Raw genomic sequence first — 16,720 nt, forward strand, 5'->3', positions numbered from 1 at the left:
ATCCAAAACTAATGTAAAGTATCCAAACAAGAGAATAATAAGTGATTATTAAATTTTAACAGGAGTGTAGATAGAACATGTTGAAACGGAAAATAACCAGATATTGACAGTAAATGAACAAGTGGATTAATAATAAAATGTTACAGCTTGTCCTTCATAATGTTGACAAAGTAATAGAATGATAAATGACACAATATGTTACTGCATACGTCAGCAGACTAATTATGATTCTTTGTTTGCTTACTTACTACTAAAAGACAAGTTGTCTAGTATGTTCACTATTTTATTTAAGGACAAACTTGCAATAAGAAACATATGTTTAATGTACTCTAAGATTTTTTTGTTAAAATAATGCCAATAATGCCATTTTTGTGGTCCCCTTTATTTAGAAAATTATCGGAATACATTTTGGTACCGGTACCAAAATATTGGTATCGGGACAACACTACTAGCTACTAATTAAAAGTTAATAAGAGGTTATAAATCACTAATAGAATGTTGTGGCATTAGGCCAAGAAGTTGGTCAACTTTGAAATCCTACACGCTACGCTAACCCAAGCAGCCGATATTTGCTCTATTATGATTGTATTACTTTTGACCCTGTTTACGGTAGATTAAAGAAAATTTGAAAAAAAATCATATTCGTGAAGCCAATTTTAGTTAAGTAATTGAATCATTCGACACCTGGAACAATTTAAAATAAAATAATTAATTTACAACAAAGAGTAGGAGAGGGAATGTTTGGGCACCTCACGATTCAGGGGGTACAAATCTATTATATATTACTGATGCATCTTTATTATATTGTATATTATTATTATTATTGTCATATCCCATAGACTTATAAAAATATTCAATAATAATAATAACAAAAAAATTCCCGCAGAAATTTTGATGGGCCTGCTCTCTGTGCCCTGGACCTCTGGCTGGGGGTCGCCAGAAGCCGCCGTACTTATTAAATGGTGCCGAGTGTCTGAATCCGTGAGTTTTAGGTGTAACGGAAAAAAATTAGCCACAGAGCAAGCCTAAGTAGCATGTTTAACTAAAAATGCTAACACATAGCATGTGTGCTAACGGTAGCATGATGACTCAAAGGTGTATGGCTGCGGAAATAGAAAAAAAAGTGTAAAATTAGATGAAAAAGTTAGCAAGCCTAAGTTAGCTTGCTATTATGCTATCCTTTGCATGCTAACAGTTAACAAGTGTCACATACCAAGTAATAGGACTCTGGGCTAAACGGTAACAAAAGTAGCTAAAAAATTTAGCATGCCGAGCAACGTGAAAGAATGGCTGAGCTACAAGAGGAGGTAATCTTGTCTTTTTGGAGCGTTCTGCTGGAAATATCTGCCATTATAAAAGGTTCGTACCCATTCTAGTTGCCCTTTATTTTTTTAGTTTGTGAATAGTGTTGCCATGGTAACATGAAGTGCACCCCACTTGAGTTTCCTCTCTTGCCCTGAACGAGACCTTTCCGACGGTATAACATATGTGGGGGTTTGTTGGTTGACTCGTCGCTTATTATCCGCAAGAGTTTAGCATAGAAAAACTATATATGTTTAGCAAACTGTGGAGTATGAGCAATAATAATATGGGCTGCCTGCATGACAAGCGCCCATTCACTGCTGCTTGCAGCATGTGAATGGGCGCTTGCATTTCAGCAGACCCATAATAAAATTTGAAATATGAGCAATAATAATATGGGCTATTTGCATTGCAAACACCCATTCACTGCTGCTTAGCAGCATGTGAATGGGCGCTTGCATTGCAGCAGACCCATAATAAAATTTGAAGTATGAGCAACAATAATATGGGCTATTTGCATTGCAAGCACCCATTCACTGCTGCTTAGCAGCATGTGAATGGGCGCTTGCATTTCAACAGGCCCATAACAATAATATTTAGGAATGTCCGATAATATCTGACTGTACGCAGTCATATTATCGTCCGATAAATGCTTTAAAATGTAATATCGGAAATTATCGGTATCGGTTTCAAAATTATCTGTATCGTTTTCTAAAAGTACAATTTATGACTTTTTAAAACGCCGCTGTGTACACGGACGTAGGGAGAAGTACAGAGCGCCACTAAACCTTAAAGGCACTGACTTTGCGTGCTGGCCCAATCACATAATATCTACGGCTTTTCACACTCACAAGTGAATGCAAGTCATACTTGGTCAACAGCCATACAGGTCACACTGATGGTGTCTATATAAACAACTTTAACACTGTTACAAATATGTGCCACACTGTGAACCCACACCAAACAAGAATGACAAACACATTTCGGGAAAATATCCGCACCATAACACAGCATAAACACAACAGAACAAATACCCAGAACCCCCGCTACACCCCCGCTACCTATGCCCCCCACCTCAACCCCGCCCACCTCAACCTCCTCATGCTCTCTTAAGGAGAGCATGTCCCAAATTCCAAGCTGCTGTTTTGAGGCATGTTAAAAAAAGTATATATTATTGTGACTTCAATAATAAATATGGCAGTGCCATGTTGGCATTTTTTTCCATAACGTGAGTTGATTTATTTTGCTTGTTACATTGTTTAATGCATCACAACAAAATTAGGCATAATAATGTGTTAATTCCACGACTGTATGTATCGGTATCGGTTGATATCGGTATCGGTAATTAAGAGTTGGACAATATCGGAATATCGGCTATCGGCAAAAAAGCCATTATCGGACATCTCTAATAATAATAATAATAATATGTATTGCGCATACGAAATGGACTCACAGTGCCTCCCTTTTCAACATGTTATGTTACGGTCTTATTCCAAAATTGAATACATTCATTTTTGTCTTCAAAAGTTTACACAATACCCCATAATGATAATGTGAAAAGTTTTTTATTTTTTTTATTTTGCAAATGTATTAACAAATTTGATGTTTTTTTTTCCTTCTCGCAAAATGTTTGCAGAACATATGGTGCAAATGGCACACAAAATATATTCCTCCGAAACAATGAAAAAGTCTCAACCCATCGACGCCATTTTTGTTTACAACGAGCTCAGGGGGAGTTAACGAGGATTTGCTCAGCCTAAATCGCCAACAGCACAGTGCAGGTAATCTGGCTTCATTTGAGCCATTTGTTTTGAAATAAATATATACACTATATTGCCAAAAATATTTGGCTACCTGCCTTGACTCACATATGAACTTGAAGTGCCATCCCATTCCTAACCCATAGGGTTCAATATGATGTCAGTCCACCTTTTGCAGCTATTACAGCTTCAACTCTTCTGGGAAGGCTGTCCACAAGGTTGCGGAGTGTGTTTATAGGAATTCTCGACCATTCTTCCAAAAGCGCATTGGTGAGGTCACACACTGATGTTGGTCGAGAAGGCCTGGCTCTCAGTCTCCGTTCTAATTCATCCCAAAGGTGTTCTATCGGGTTCAGGTCAGGACTCTGTGCAGGCCAGTCAGGACTCTGTGCAGGCCAGTCAATTCCAGACTCCGTCGTCCATGTCTTTATGGACCTTGCTTTGTGCACTGGTGCACAGTCATGTTGGAAGAGGAAGGGGCCCGCTCCAAACTGTTCCCATAAGATTGGGAACATGGAATTGTCCAAAATGTTTTGGTATCCTGGAGCATTCAAAGTTCCAGTGTGTGACCTCACCAATGCGCTTTTTGGAGAAGGGTCGAAAATACCTATAAACACACTCCGCAACCTTGTGGACAGCCTTCCCAGAAGAGTTGAAGCTGTATTAGCTGCAAAAGGAGGACTCACATCATATTGAACCCTATGGGTTAGGAATGGGATGGCACTTAAAGTTCATATGTGAGTCAAGGCAGGTGGCCAAATACTTTTGGCAATATAGTGTATGTATAAGTCAGATTGACATTTACCTGGTCCTTCTTGTCCAGAGCCAGCGTCAACCCCTCCGCCATTTTGGCTCTGTCGGCCTGGTGAAAATCATTCTGCTCTTGCAGTTTCTTTATGGCCGCTAAGCAGAGAAAAGTGTGAGAGGAAAAAAATTTAGACAAAAAATAAAGATGAAGACCCCGAAAGGGACAAACGGTAGAAAATTGATGGATAAAAAACAAGCAAACATGGCTGCGATTATAAAGAAGGCATAAAACAGCGGGCAGAAGACAAACAGTGTGGCCGTAAAGTTGGTCTGGGTTAGTTTTTACCTCCTCCCTCACTTAAAGCATGAGTGATGAGACCTGGAAAGTCCAAAAGAGATGACACAATATTATGTTCTCACTGATGCTACCTGGTGGTGGTTTGCACACACTGCAGCTAGTCCTGGATGCCCCCACTCCCTAATGAGTCAGTCACACGCAGGATTCTCACATAATACAACCATACCTACTGCATGTTGCGCAATCATAATGTGGCACTGTTTGAAAAGACAACCTAGTACAGTGGACCCTATTTGCTTCCTCTTCGGTTTACGAACGTTTACATCGCGCCAAATATGCCCCTGTGAGCGGGCCGTGTTACGCGTACGAACGCTTCGTTTATTCATTCATTCATTTTCTGTGCCGCTGAAGCTGCCATTTTTAGGACATCACTTCCTGTACATGCAGGCAAAGGCATTTAGAAGGGGCACGGCCCGCCTCGTGTGTGTGTATATAATGTATGTGTGTGTGTATATGTGTAATATATATATATATATATATATACACTACCGTTCAAAAGTTTGGGGTCACATTGAAATGTCCTTATTTTTGAAGGAAAAGCACTGTACTTTTCAATGAAGATAACTTTAAACTAGTCTTAATTTTAAAGAAATACACTCTATACATTGCTAATGTGGTAAATGACTATTCTAGCTGCAAATGTCTGGTTTTTGGTGCAATATCTACATAGGTGTATAGAGGCCCATTTCCAGCAACTATCACTCCAGTGTTCTAATGGTACAATGCGTTTGCTCATTGGCTCAGAAGGCTAATTGATGATTAGAAAACCCTTGTGCAATCATGTTCACACATCTGAAAACAGTTTAGCTCGTTACAGAAATTACAAAATTGACCTTCCTTTGAGCAGATTGAGTTTCTGGAGCATCACATTTGTGTGGTCAATTAAATGCTCAAAATGGCCAGAAAAAGAGAACTTTCATCTGAAACTCGACAGTCTATTCTTGTTCTTAGAAATGAAGGTTATTCCACAAAATTGTTTGGGTGACCCCAAACTTTTGAACAGTAGTGTATATATATATATATATATATATATATATATATATATATATATATATATATATATATATATATATATATATATATATATATATATATATATATATATATATATATATATATATATATATATATATATATATACACACACACACACACACACACACACATATATATATATATATATATAAACACACTAGGGCTGCAACAACTAATCGATTAAATCAATTAAAATCGATTATAAAAATAGTTGCCGATTAATTTAGTCATCGATTCGTTGAATCTATTATTTTTTCTTTTTTTTTTAATAAACCTTTATTTATAAACTGCAACATTTACAAACAGCTGAGAAACAATAATCAAAATAAGTATGGTGCCAGAATGCTGTTTTTTTTCCAACAAAATACTGGATAGGATAGAAATGTACTTTGTCTTTTTTATCTGATTATTAATCGATGAATCGAAGTAGTAATCGACAGATTAATCGATTATCAAATTAATCGTTAGTTGCCGCCCTAAAACACACACACACACACACACACACACACACACACACACACACACACACACACACACACACACACACACACACACACACACACACACACACACACACACACACACACACACACACACACATATATATCCATCCATCCATTTTCTACCGCTTGTCCCTTTTGGGGTCGCGGGGGGCGCTGGAGCCTATCTCAGCTACAATCGGGCGGAAGGCGGGGTACACCCTGGACAAGTCACCACCTCATCGCAGGGCCAACACAGATAGACAGACAACATTCACACTCACTTTCACACACTAGGGCCAATTTAGTGTTGCCAATCAACCTATCCCCAGGTGCATGTCTTTGGAGGTGGGAGGTAGCCGGAGTACCCGGAGGGAACCCACGCAGTCACGGGGAGAACATGCACCGTTCAAAAGTTTGGGGTCACCCAAACAATTTTGTGGAATATCCTTCATTTCTAAGAACAAGAATAGACTGTCGCGTTTCAGATGAAAGTTCTCTTTTTCTGGCCATTTTGAGCGTTTAACTGACCCCACAAATGTGATGCTCCAGAAACTCAATCTGCTCAAAGGAAGGTCAGTTTTGTAGCTTCTGTAACGAGCTAAACTGTTTTCAGATGTGTGAACATGATTGCACAAGGGTTTTCTAATCATCAATTAGCCTTCTGAGCCAATGAGCAAACACATTGTACCATTAGAACACTGGAGTGATAGTTGCTGGAAATGGGCCTCTATACACCTATGTAGATATTGCACCAAAAACCAGACATTTGCAGCTAGAATAGTCATTTACCACATTAGCAATGTATAGAGTGTACTTCTTTAAAGTTAAGACTAGTTTAAAGTTATCTTCATTGAAAAATAAGGACATTTTAATGTGACCCCAAACTTTTGAACGGTAGTGTATATATATATATATATATATATATATATATATATATATATATATATATATATATAGTCACACTTTATTAAGCATTTCTTACATATTATTTTTGCACCTTCATTTTAAGAGATTATTGTTAAGTGTTCAATGTGATTTTACAATTTTGTTTACATTGTTTGAGTGTTTTACATTCTTGTGTTGACATTTCCTTTTCTTTCTGCTTTGATAGCTGGGGGTGATTATAATCAGAGAAAGGTTACATTTGATATAAAAAAAAGTTCAATTTTATGTATTTTTCTACTGGTCTTTAATTTCGATAGGTCATAAAAATATCCATAATTATCGATCTTGACCGTATACAAAACACTTATATCGTGATACAGTTGCAGCCATATCGCCGAGCCCTGATGTAGCCTATACACTACACATGTCACATGTCTTAGAATTGCAACTGCGTGTAAAGTCTACTATACAATACTTGCAAATGAGAATCAGAAGTGTAAGAAAACAGGATGAAGCAGCTAAAAGGTGGCTAACGAAGCCGACAGACGAGAGAAAAGTATCTGATTGGCAGGATAGGGACAAGAGGAGAGGTACGTACAATCCTGGTGCTTTTCTAATGCAATTTCAAGCTTCTCCTTGGTCTTCTGCATTATTCGTAGCTGCTCAGCGTAGTCTAGGGTGCAGGGTGATGAGATGGTGTCAATGGTGGACACACACGAGCAGGGAAGGGGAACACGATGACAGAGGAGAGGACAAAAGCACAAGAGGAGTGGGAGAAAACCAATGGGAAAACATGAGAAATCATGACAAACTTGAAATTGATTATATTTGTGCGATGAAATCACTGTTGTTGCATTTATTTGGGCTACTTTCAGTGGTGCTGCTTAGAAGTACATTCTTTGTGACCATGCCACATTCCCATAGAACAACGGTAAAAAAGTAGCCTCATGAATCCTAAACATTCTGTCCCTCCCGGATTTTGCAATACTTTTTTTGTGTTATTGTCCTGGCCTAAAATGCCAGGATTTATTACAGCTATTTCAAAAAGTTGAGGAAAAAAATCACGTTGTTTACATCGTTTACTTATTTTTCACCAATAACATTAAGTCAACTTGTGATTTTATGAATGTGTTAGACGTTTTAATTGTTCCTTGTAACTTTAATCCAATCAATTCTTTTCCGTTACGTCTCCCTAGTAAGAAGAAAGCACTTCACGTAACAGTATCATTTATCTATAAAATTGTTATAGGTACAACTCTACATACCATTGTAACCTTATTAACATTAAAGAAAACAAGAAAATAAAAATATAGATCAGCTTACAACTAAGAATAATGTTAACATTGTTTTTTAGTCTGTAAAAGAAAAGATTTAAAGTGAATCAATTTGATTGAAATAAAAAATGTAATCCTTATTTTAAACTATAAAAATTTTTTTAACCGACTTGACACTAAAAAATACAATCAAATAAACTTGAATAGTAATGAATTCAAATTGATGAGCAACATTAACAATATAACAAAACACTTTAATCTACAAAACAAAAATGAATAAAACACTGTTTTAAATCAAAATGAGGAAGTGCCCCACTTTAAGAATAACTGCCTTAAAGGGGAACTGCAATTTTTTTTGTAATTTCTGCCCATCGTTCAATCATTATGAAACCCATGATGACGGATGTATTTTTTTTTCTTGTGCATTATAACTCATAAAAAAACGTAAATAAAAGTCTGCTTCCCTTAGAGCCAGTAGGAGGTCCTCTATTCCGCCCATAAAACCCAATTAAAAAAACATCCAAAAAGCGCCAACAATACTCCTTTTACATTTCGTGATTTGAATATTGACCAAATATTCGAGATATTGTTATTATAAGTGCTAACGCACACAAACTATTTATAGCGGCGCCGTGATCACAAGCTTGCGTGCCAATGTTGACATGATCCACTGGTAAGCTGCTTCCTCGTTTCCGTGCACGTCAAACTTTATTGCAGATCATAAATCATGCCTCTCACCTGGATAGTAGAAGGACGAAAACGTATTCTAACAAGTTGGTAAACTTTGACAACCAATTTAGACCCAGAAATGGCACTAACGACACAAAAAGACGCTTGATTCCACTCCCCTTTTCTTCGCAAGGATTATGAGTCATTCTTCATCTAAATAGGAATGTATGAACATCCTAGCAGACATTGTACAGTAAGTGATGTTTATTGTGTTTGTTGGCTCTCATAAAGTCTGCAGTGAGTAATAATCAGTGATGTTAATAAAAAAATGTTTTTGAAATGAATGCGCCGCGTATGCTTAAAATGATCAAAATATGTAAATATTAAATGTTATTATAAATGTTACTACATTACAAATATACTACATGTACAAAACCCAAAACCAGTGAAGTTGGCGCGTTGTATAAATGGTAAATAAAAACAGAATACAATGATTTGCAAATCCTTTTCAACTTATATTCAATTGAAAATAAGATATTCTTCATCTCAGCATGTTAATAATGACTGAATTAATTAATTACATATTACAAAACTGTTGTGTATACTAATTCACAGATGTTATTTTATTATATAAAAAGGTCAGTAAATGATTCTATATATTTGTAAACGCTCTGAAGTGGGAAGGGGGTAGGATTAAATAAGCTTTGCTTCTTCCTACTCCTTTTCGGACATGATGTAAAGTGAAATGATATGAAATTGTGTGATGTATTATACTGTAAGTGTGTTCATGTTCGAAATAAACTAAAGAAAGAAAGGAAAAGAAAGAATTGAATCGACTTCAAAGACAAGATATTCAATGTTCGATCTGAGAAACTTAATTATTTTTTGCAAATAATCATTAACTTAGAATTTAATAGCAGCAACACATTGCAAAAAAAGTTAGCACAGAGGCATTTTTACCACTGTGTTACATGGCCTTTCCTTTTAACAACACTCCGTAAACGTTTGGGAACTGAGGAGACCAATTTGTGAAGCTTTTCAGGTGGAATTCTTTCCCATTCTTGCTTGATGTACAGCTTAAATTGTTCAACAGTCCGGGGGCTCCATTGTGGTATTTTACGCTTCATAATGCGCCACACACGTGGCTTGGCATTGTCTTGCTGAAATAAGCAGGGGCGTCCATGATAACGTTGCTTTGATGGCAACATATGTTGCTCCAAAACCTGTATGAACCTTTCAGCATTAATGGTGCCTTCACAGCATAAATGGTGCCTTCACAGATTACACATCTGTGAAGGCACCATTATGCGCCACACATTTTCAATGGGAGACAGGTCTGGACTACAGGCAGGCCAGTCTAGTACCCACACTCTTTTACTACCAAGCCACGCTGTTGTAATATGTGCATAATGTGGCTTTGCATTGTCTTGCTGAAATAAGCAGGGGCGTCCATGAAAAAGACGTTGCTTGGATGGCAACACATGATGCTCCAAAACCTGTATGTACCTTTCAGCATTAATGGTCTCTTCACAGATGTGTAAGTTACCCATGTCTTGGGCACTAATACACCCCCATACCATCACAGATGCTGGCTTTTCAACTGTGCGCCTATAACAATCTGGATGGTTCTTTTCCTCTTTGTTCCGGAGGACACAACGTCCACAGTTTCCAAAAACAATTTGAAATGTGGACTCGTCAGACCACAGAACACTTTTCCACTTTGCATCAGTCCATTTTAGATGAGCCCGGGCCCAGCGAGGTCGGCTGTGTTTCTGGGTGTTGTTGATAAATGGCTTTCGCTTTGCATAGTAGAGTTTTAACTTGCACTTACAGGTGTAGCGACGAACTGTAGTTACTGACAGTGGTTTTCTCAAGGGTTCCTGAGCCCATGTGGTGATATCCTATTACACACTAATGTCACTTTTTGATGCAGTACCACCTGAGGGATCCAAGGTCACGGGCATTCAATGTTGGTTGCAGTGATTTCTCCAGATTCTCTAAACCTTTTGATGATATTATGGACCGTAGATGGTGAAATCCCTAAATTCCTTGCAATAGCTGGTTGAGAAATGTTGTTCTTAAACTGTTCAACAATTTGCTCACGCAATTGTTCACAAAGTGGTGACCCTCGCCCCATCCTTGTTTGTGAATGACTGAATCATGGCACCCACCTGTTCCCAATTAGCCTGTTCACCTGTGGGATGTTCCAAATAAGTGGTTGATGAGCATTCCTCAACTTTCTCAGTCTTTTTTGCCACTCGTGCCAGCTTTTTTGAAACATGTTGCAAGCATCGAATTCCAAATGAGCTAATATTTGCAAAAAATAAAGTTTTCCAGTTCGAACGTTAAATATCTTGTCTTTGCAGTCTATTCAACTGAATATAGGTTGAAAAGGATTTGCAAATCATTGTATTCTGTTTTTATTTACGATTTTCACAACATGCCAACATCACTGGTTTTGGGGTTTGTATATAAAACCGTAATGTATATTTTTAGGGGCTCTAAAGGCCGAATAGAGGAGCGCTCATAGGCTCCATTGTAAGTGGACTTTTGATCGCATTTATTCGATATTTAGAATGCTTTTTTTTTAAATACTTCATGTCTTTTATAATGATTGTGAAAGATAGGCAAAATTCCAAAAAAAGGTGCAGTTCCCCTTTAACCTCAAAGAGCATAGCATTTCAACAAAGATTGGAAAACAAATACTGTGTTATGATCCGCTGCCCGGATCATATTTCTGTTTACGTTTTCAAGTCACTTGTGTTTTTCTGTTAGTCTTGGCCCCATTCTAGTTCCTGTTTATGCACCTCTTAGTTGGTTACCATAGTAACTTATTACGTTCACCTGCCGCTGGGGTTCCCGACACGCACCTGTTGGTCATCATTGACATTATTATTTAAAGCCTGCCTTCTCAGTCAGTCGGTCTGGCTTCTTTTCTGTCACGTCCGGGGTGCATGGTGCTGCGGGATTTTTGTTCTCCCAAGATGCAAAGGACGAAAACCGGACAGGACTTGCAGGTAACGACATGATTTAATTATACAATCACACAAAACTGGTACCAAAACAGAAAACAAACCGACAGGACGAGGTGCCGAGCGCACCGGAAGCTAAGGCTAACACTTAGCACAGATTGTGACTACTAGCAGGAGCTAGGAAACTAGAACAAACCTATGTGGCAGTCGCGGGATGCAAAACAAAGAAGCCAGACCGACTGACTGAGAAGGCAGGCTTTAAATAATAATGTCAATGATGACCAACAGGTGCGTGTCGGGAACCCCAGCGGCAGGTGAATGTAATAAGTTACTATGGTAACCAACTAAGAGGTGCATAAACAGGAACTAGAATGGGGCCAAGACTAACAGAAAAACACAAGTGACTTGAAAACGTAAACAGAAATATGATCCGGGCAGCGGATCATAACATACTGTATTGATGTTTTACTCGTTCTATACCACAAACACCTAAAAGGAGACACTAGATGGCAGTAGAAACACATGGTCAACTTATTTCTCAGTTGTAATGAATTATAAAAAATAGTAATAATTATGGGTGCAACGATTAATTGGTTAAATCAATTAAAGTAATTGGGAAAAAGCTTGGATATGTATTCTATTGCTTTTCTTAATCATTTATTGAGTGCAAGTAATAAAAAATCCAGAACTTTAAATACGCGGACATACTTTTCGCACGGAAACATAATTCTTTAAAATTAGAGCTACAGACAAACAAAAAGGTTTGAACTTCAAAGGCATGTGGTTTTAAATCACAGTTTTGATTGCTCACTAGGCCCGGCAGCACCTTTTTAATTTAATCAAGTAAAACTTTACCTTATTTGTACACAGGTTTTGAATGTAAGTCTTAAAAAAAACATTGAAAAATAATAAATAAAAAAATAGAAACACATTTTTATAAAAATGACAAAATTAAATAAAAAACAATCATTACAATTCAGTGTAAAATGAGAAACTTCACAATGACCAACAAGTACATACACTATAAGCTAAGGAGAGACTATAAGGATAGTGTAACGGTTAAGTTGTACAGGTTGATGCTTAGAATTGCTATTAGTGCATAAGGAGGAATGTGATAGTTGCTGCACTGGAGAGTTACCGCATTTTTCGGACTATAAGGCGCACTTAAAATCCTTTCATTTTCTCAAAAATCCACAGTGCACTTTATAACCCGGTGCGCCTAAGGTACGGAATAATTCTGGTTGTGCTTACCGACCTCGAAGCAATTGTATTTGGTACATGGTGTCATAAGTGTGACCAGTAGATGGTAGTCACACATAAGAGATATGTGTCGACTGCAATATGACACCAGTAAACAACACCAAAACTTTAAACATTGCATTGAAAGTAAAGAACATTACACACGGTGCTCAAAAATCTGTCAAAATGTTTTAGTATGACTTTGAAGCCGCACCTTGATTGATTGTCGGCCCATTATGGCTACCGTAGTCAGAGATACAAGTATTACTATGATGTTTGTATAAGGGCCGCAAAATCGCACCCATTAGCAAACATACTACCTGGTGTTTTGTTTCACAATATTATACAAAACCAACTTTTCTTACTTTCTGGAACCTGCTGATGTGTATTGGAGATCTGCATAAGTCATGAAAATTTGCGCACGTCCGCCACTGTAGTCCGTGCTGATACCGTAGTCGATAAGCTTCTTCTTTTTCTCTGTCTTCTTGTTATGGGGCATTCATACTCCACTGTTGCCATTTCTAATATAAAGTAGCGTAAAGTTCTAACTTATATCTTGCTATGGAAGTGCTAAAAACTACCAGTGTAGTGGGTTTACATAATTCACCTATGGAACTTTAGTTATTAGAGAGTTCCGGTCGGACGTTTTTTCACGGGACACATTTCCGGCGTTGTTGTTGCACTAGTGAGCCATGGATGAGAAGATGCTGCTCATTGTTGATTTAAGTAAAGTCTGAATGTCATTAAAACAGTTAGCTCCATCTTTTGACACTTCTTCCACTGCCGTCCTTGCACGCTACACCGCTACAACAAAGATGACGGGGAGTAGACGCTGCAGAAGGTGAGCCACGTAAATAAGACCGCCCACAAAACGGCGCATCCTGAAGCGACTGTCAGAAAGCGACTTGAAGATGATCTGTAAAACATCATCTATGCAGCATTTTGACCAAAGAACCACCATCACATGTTATGTAGCCCACAAGGAAGTGTTCAATAACGGAGCAGCATCTTCTCATCCGTGGCTCACTAGTGTAATAACAACTCCAGAAATGTGTCCCGTGAAAAACCGTCCGACCGGAACTCTCTAATAACTAAAGTTCCTTGGGTGAATAATGTAAACTCACTATACCGGTATGTTTTAGCGCTTTCACAGCGAGTTTACTGACAGATATAAGTAAGAACTTTACACTACTTTATATTAGAAATGGCAACAGCGGAGGATGAATATCACATAACAAGAAGATAGACAAAAAGAAGAAGCTTATTGACTTCGGAGTCGGCACGGACTTCAAAGGCGGACGAGGGCAAATTCTCAGGACTCATGCAGATCCTAAATACAGATCAGCAGGTACCAGAAGGTAAGAAAAGTTGCTTTTGCATAATATTGCGAAACAAAACGGCAGATAATATGTCTTACCTTATACACACACCATGATAATACTCTTATGTTAAAGCACATCAAGCGGTGCGGCTTCATAGCTTACTAAAGTCGTACTAAAACATTTTGATGGATTTTTGAGCGCCGTGTGTAATGTTCTATATTTTCAATGTATCATATAACATTTACTTGAGTCATATTGCAGTCTACACGTATCTCTTATGTGTGACTGCCATCATATTGCAGTCTACACATATCTCTTATGTGTGACTGCCATCTACTGGTCACGCTTATCATTTCACCATGTACAAATAAAATAGCTTTGAGGTCGGTAAGCACAAGCAAAAGTTATTCCGTACATTACGCACACCGGGTTATAAGGCGCACTGTCGAGTTTTGAGAAAATGAAAGGGTTTTAATTGCGCCTTATAGTCCGAAAAACACGGTAAATAAGTACCATATTTTATCCCAATTTCATTCTGATGTGAGTTGACTGACATGCCGCACTCACCCTTTAAAACAAAGCTGTAACTTCCTGGCACTAAACCTGCAGAAAATAGTTCTTCTCACGTTTCTCTCTGTTCACATTTTCACACTTTGCACTATTTCCTTAAACATTATTAAGCATTTTCCTTATTTTTGCACCTTCATTTTAAGAGCTTATTGTTAAGTGTTCGATGTGATTTTAATATTTTGTTTACATTGTTTGAGTGTTTTCAAAGCTTGTGTTGATGTTTCCTTTCCTTTCTGCCTTGATAGCTGAGGGGATTATAATCAGAGGAAAGTTACATTTGAAATAAAAAAATGTACCTTTAGTATATCTTTCTCCTGTTCCTTATTTTTGATAGGTCATAAAAAATATCAATATCAACCGAGGATACAGTTTTCAGTCATATAACCCAGCCCTGGTCTGCAATGACTGCAACCTGCTTCTTAAACCGTCATTTGTTTTATTTGTACACTCAAATACGTGTAAACAATGTATTAAAACTTACTGGGCATTTAATATTGCGTTTGTAAAAATGAAAGGCAAGGCCGATTGATTTGAAGTTATGTAAGCGCCTGTCAAGAGTAAATATGTCACACCTGATAGCTTGGCCTCCAGCTTACGAATCTGAGTGTTCCTCCTTAAAAGCTGGGCTGGTAGGTCATCCCTGGAACTACTCCCATCCGATGCCTAAGGACACACAGACAGGATTACATATGGGGACAAAATGAGCAATTTTTCCACACATATGTCCACACTGACGTTTTGGCAGGTTCTGAAACCATACAAACAACAAAAACAGGAATGCATCGATCAATCCAAATTTTTTTTTTACTTCCTGGCGTTCAAATCCAGCTAAGCAGGTTATCTTGGTTGTTTGTATTTCTTGTTTTATCCTCATTTATTTATTTATTACATTTTAGTATTTTAGGTTATATATTCTGCACTTGTTTTAAGGTATATTTTACTATTGTATTTTATTCATCCTCCTGTGTTACCATGTAAATGTGACACTATGAGCCCCCCTTTTTTTAACGCAAATTGTTTCTTTTGTCTGTACCGTACTTTTCGGACTATAAGTCGCAGTTTTTTTTCATAGTTTGGCCGGGGGTGCGACTTATACTCAGGAGCAACTTATGTGTGAAATTATTAACACATTACCGTAAAATATCAAATAATATTATTTAGCTCATTCACGTAAGAGACTAAACGTGTAAGATTTCATCGGATTTAGCGATTAGGAGTGACAGATTGTTTGGTAAACGTATAGCATGTTCTATATGTTATAGTTATTTGAATGACTCTTACCATAATATGTTACGTTAACATACCAGGCACGTTCTCAGTTGGTTATTTATGCGTCATATAACGTACACTTATTCAGCCTGTTGTTCACTATTCTTTATTTATTTTAAATAGCCTTTCAAATATCTATTCCTGGTGTTGGGTTTTATCAAATAAATTTCCCCCAAAAATGCGACTTATACTCCAGTGCGACTTATATATGTTTTTTTCCTTCTTTATTATGCTCCGGACCGATTTATACTCCGAAAAATACGGTACATCACTTTGGTCACCTGGGGTTGTTTTTAAATGTGCTATATACAAAAAAACCCAAAACCAGCAAAGATGGCACGTTGTGTAAATCGTAAATAAAAAAACATAATGCAATGATTTGCACATCCTTTTCAACTTATATTCAATTGAATAGACTGCAAAGACAAGACAGTTAACGTTCAAACTGGAAAACTTTATTATTTTTTGCAAATACTAGCTCATTTGGAATTTGATGCCTGCAACATGTTTAAAAAAAGCTGGCACAAGTGGCAAAAAAGACTGAAAACGTTGAGGAATGCTCACCAAACACTTATTTGGAAAATCCCACAGGTGAACAGGTGCTAATTGGGAACAGGTGGGTGCCATGATTGGGTATAAAAGCAGCTTCCAAATGCTCAGTCATTCACCAACAGGGATGTGGCGAGGGTCACCACTTTGTGAACAAATGCGTGAGCAAATTGTCCAAAAGTTTAAGAACATTTCTCAACCAGCTATTGCAAGAAATTTTGGGATTTCACCAACTACGGTTCGTAATATCATCAAAAGATTCAGAGAATCTGGAGAAATCACTGCAA

The 16,720-nt window shown here is 37.6% G+C and overlaps 1 protein-coding gene across 3 annotated transcripts in view; it reads right to left on the reverse strand.

The window, feature by feature from the left end:
* The window catches only part of golga1 (golgin A1), an 80,438-nt gene that overhangs the window by 52,930 nt on the left and 10,788 nt on the right, over positions 1 to 16,720 (reverse strand). For 2 of the 3 annotated variants that reach the window (XM_062025431.1, XM_062025430.1), the window contains exons 3-5: positions 15,188 to 15,278; positions 7,168 to 7,242; positions 3,868 to 3,965 (exon numbers count right to left, since the gene is read on the reverse strand). In XM_062025431.1, coding sequence (XP_061881415.1) covers positions 3,868 to 3,965; positions 7,168 to 7,242; positions 15,188 to 15,278 — 264 coding nt within the window. The remainder of the gene's footprint in view (positions 1 to 3,867; positions 3,966 to 7,167; positions 7,243 to 15,187; positions 15,279 to 16,720) is intronic. The other variant, XM_062025432.1, reaches the window with a different exon arrangement.

Source organism: Entelurus aequoreus, linkage group LG17 (assembly GCF_033978785.1).
Source record: "Entelurus aequoreus isolate RoL-2023_Sb linkage group LG17, RoL_Eaeq_v1.1, whole genome shotgun sequence".
Taxonomy (NCBI): Eukaryota; Metazoa; Chordata; class Actinopteri; order Syngnathiformes; family Syngnathidae; genus Entelurus; species Entelurus aequoreus.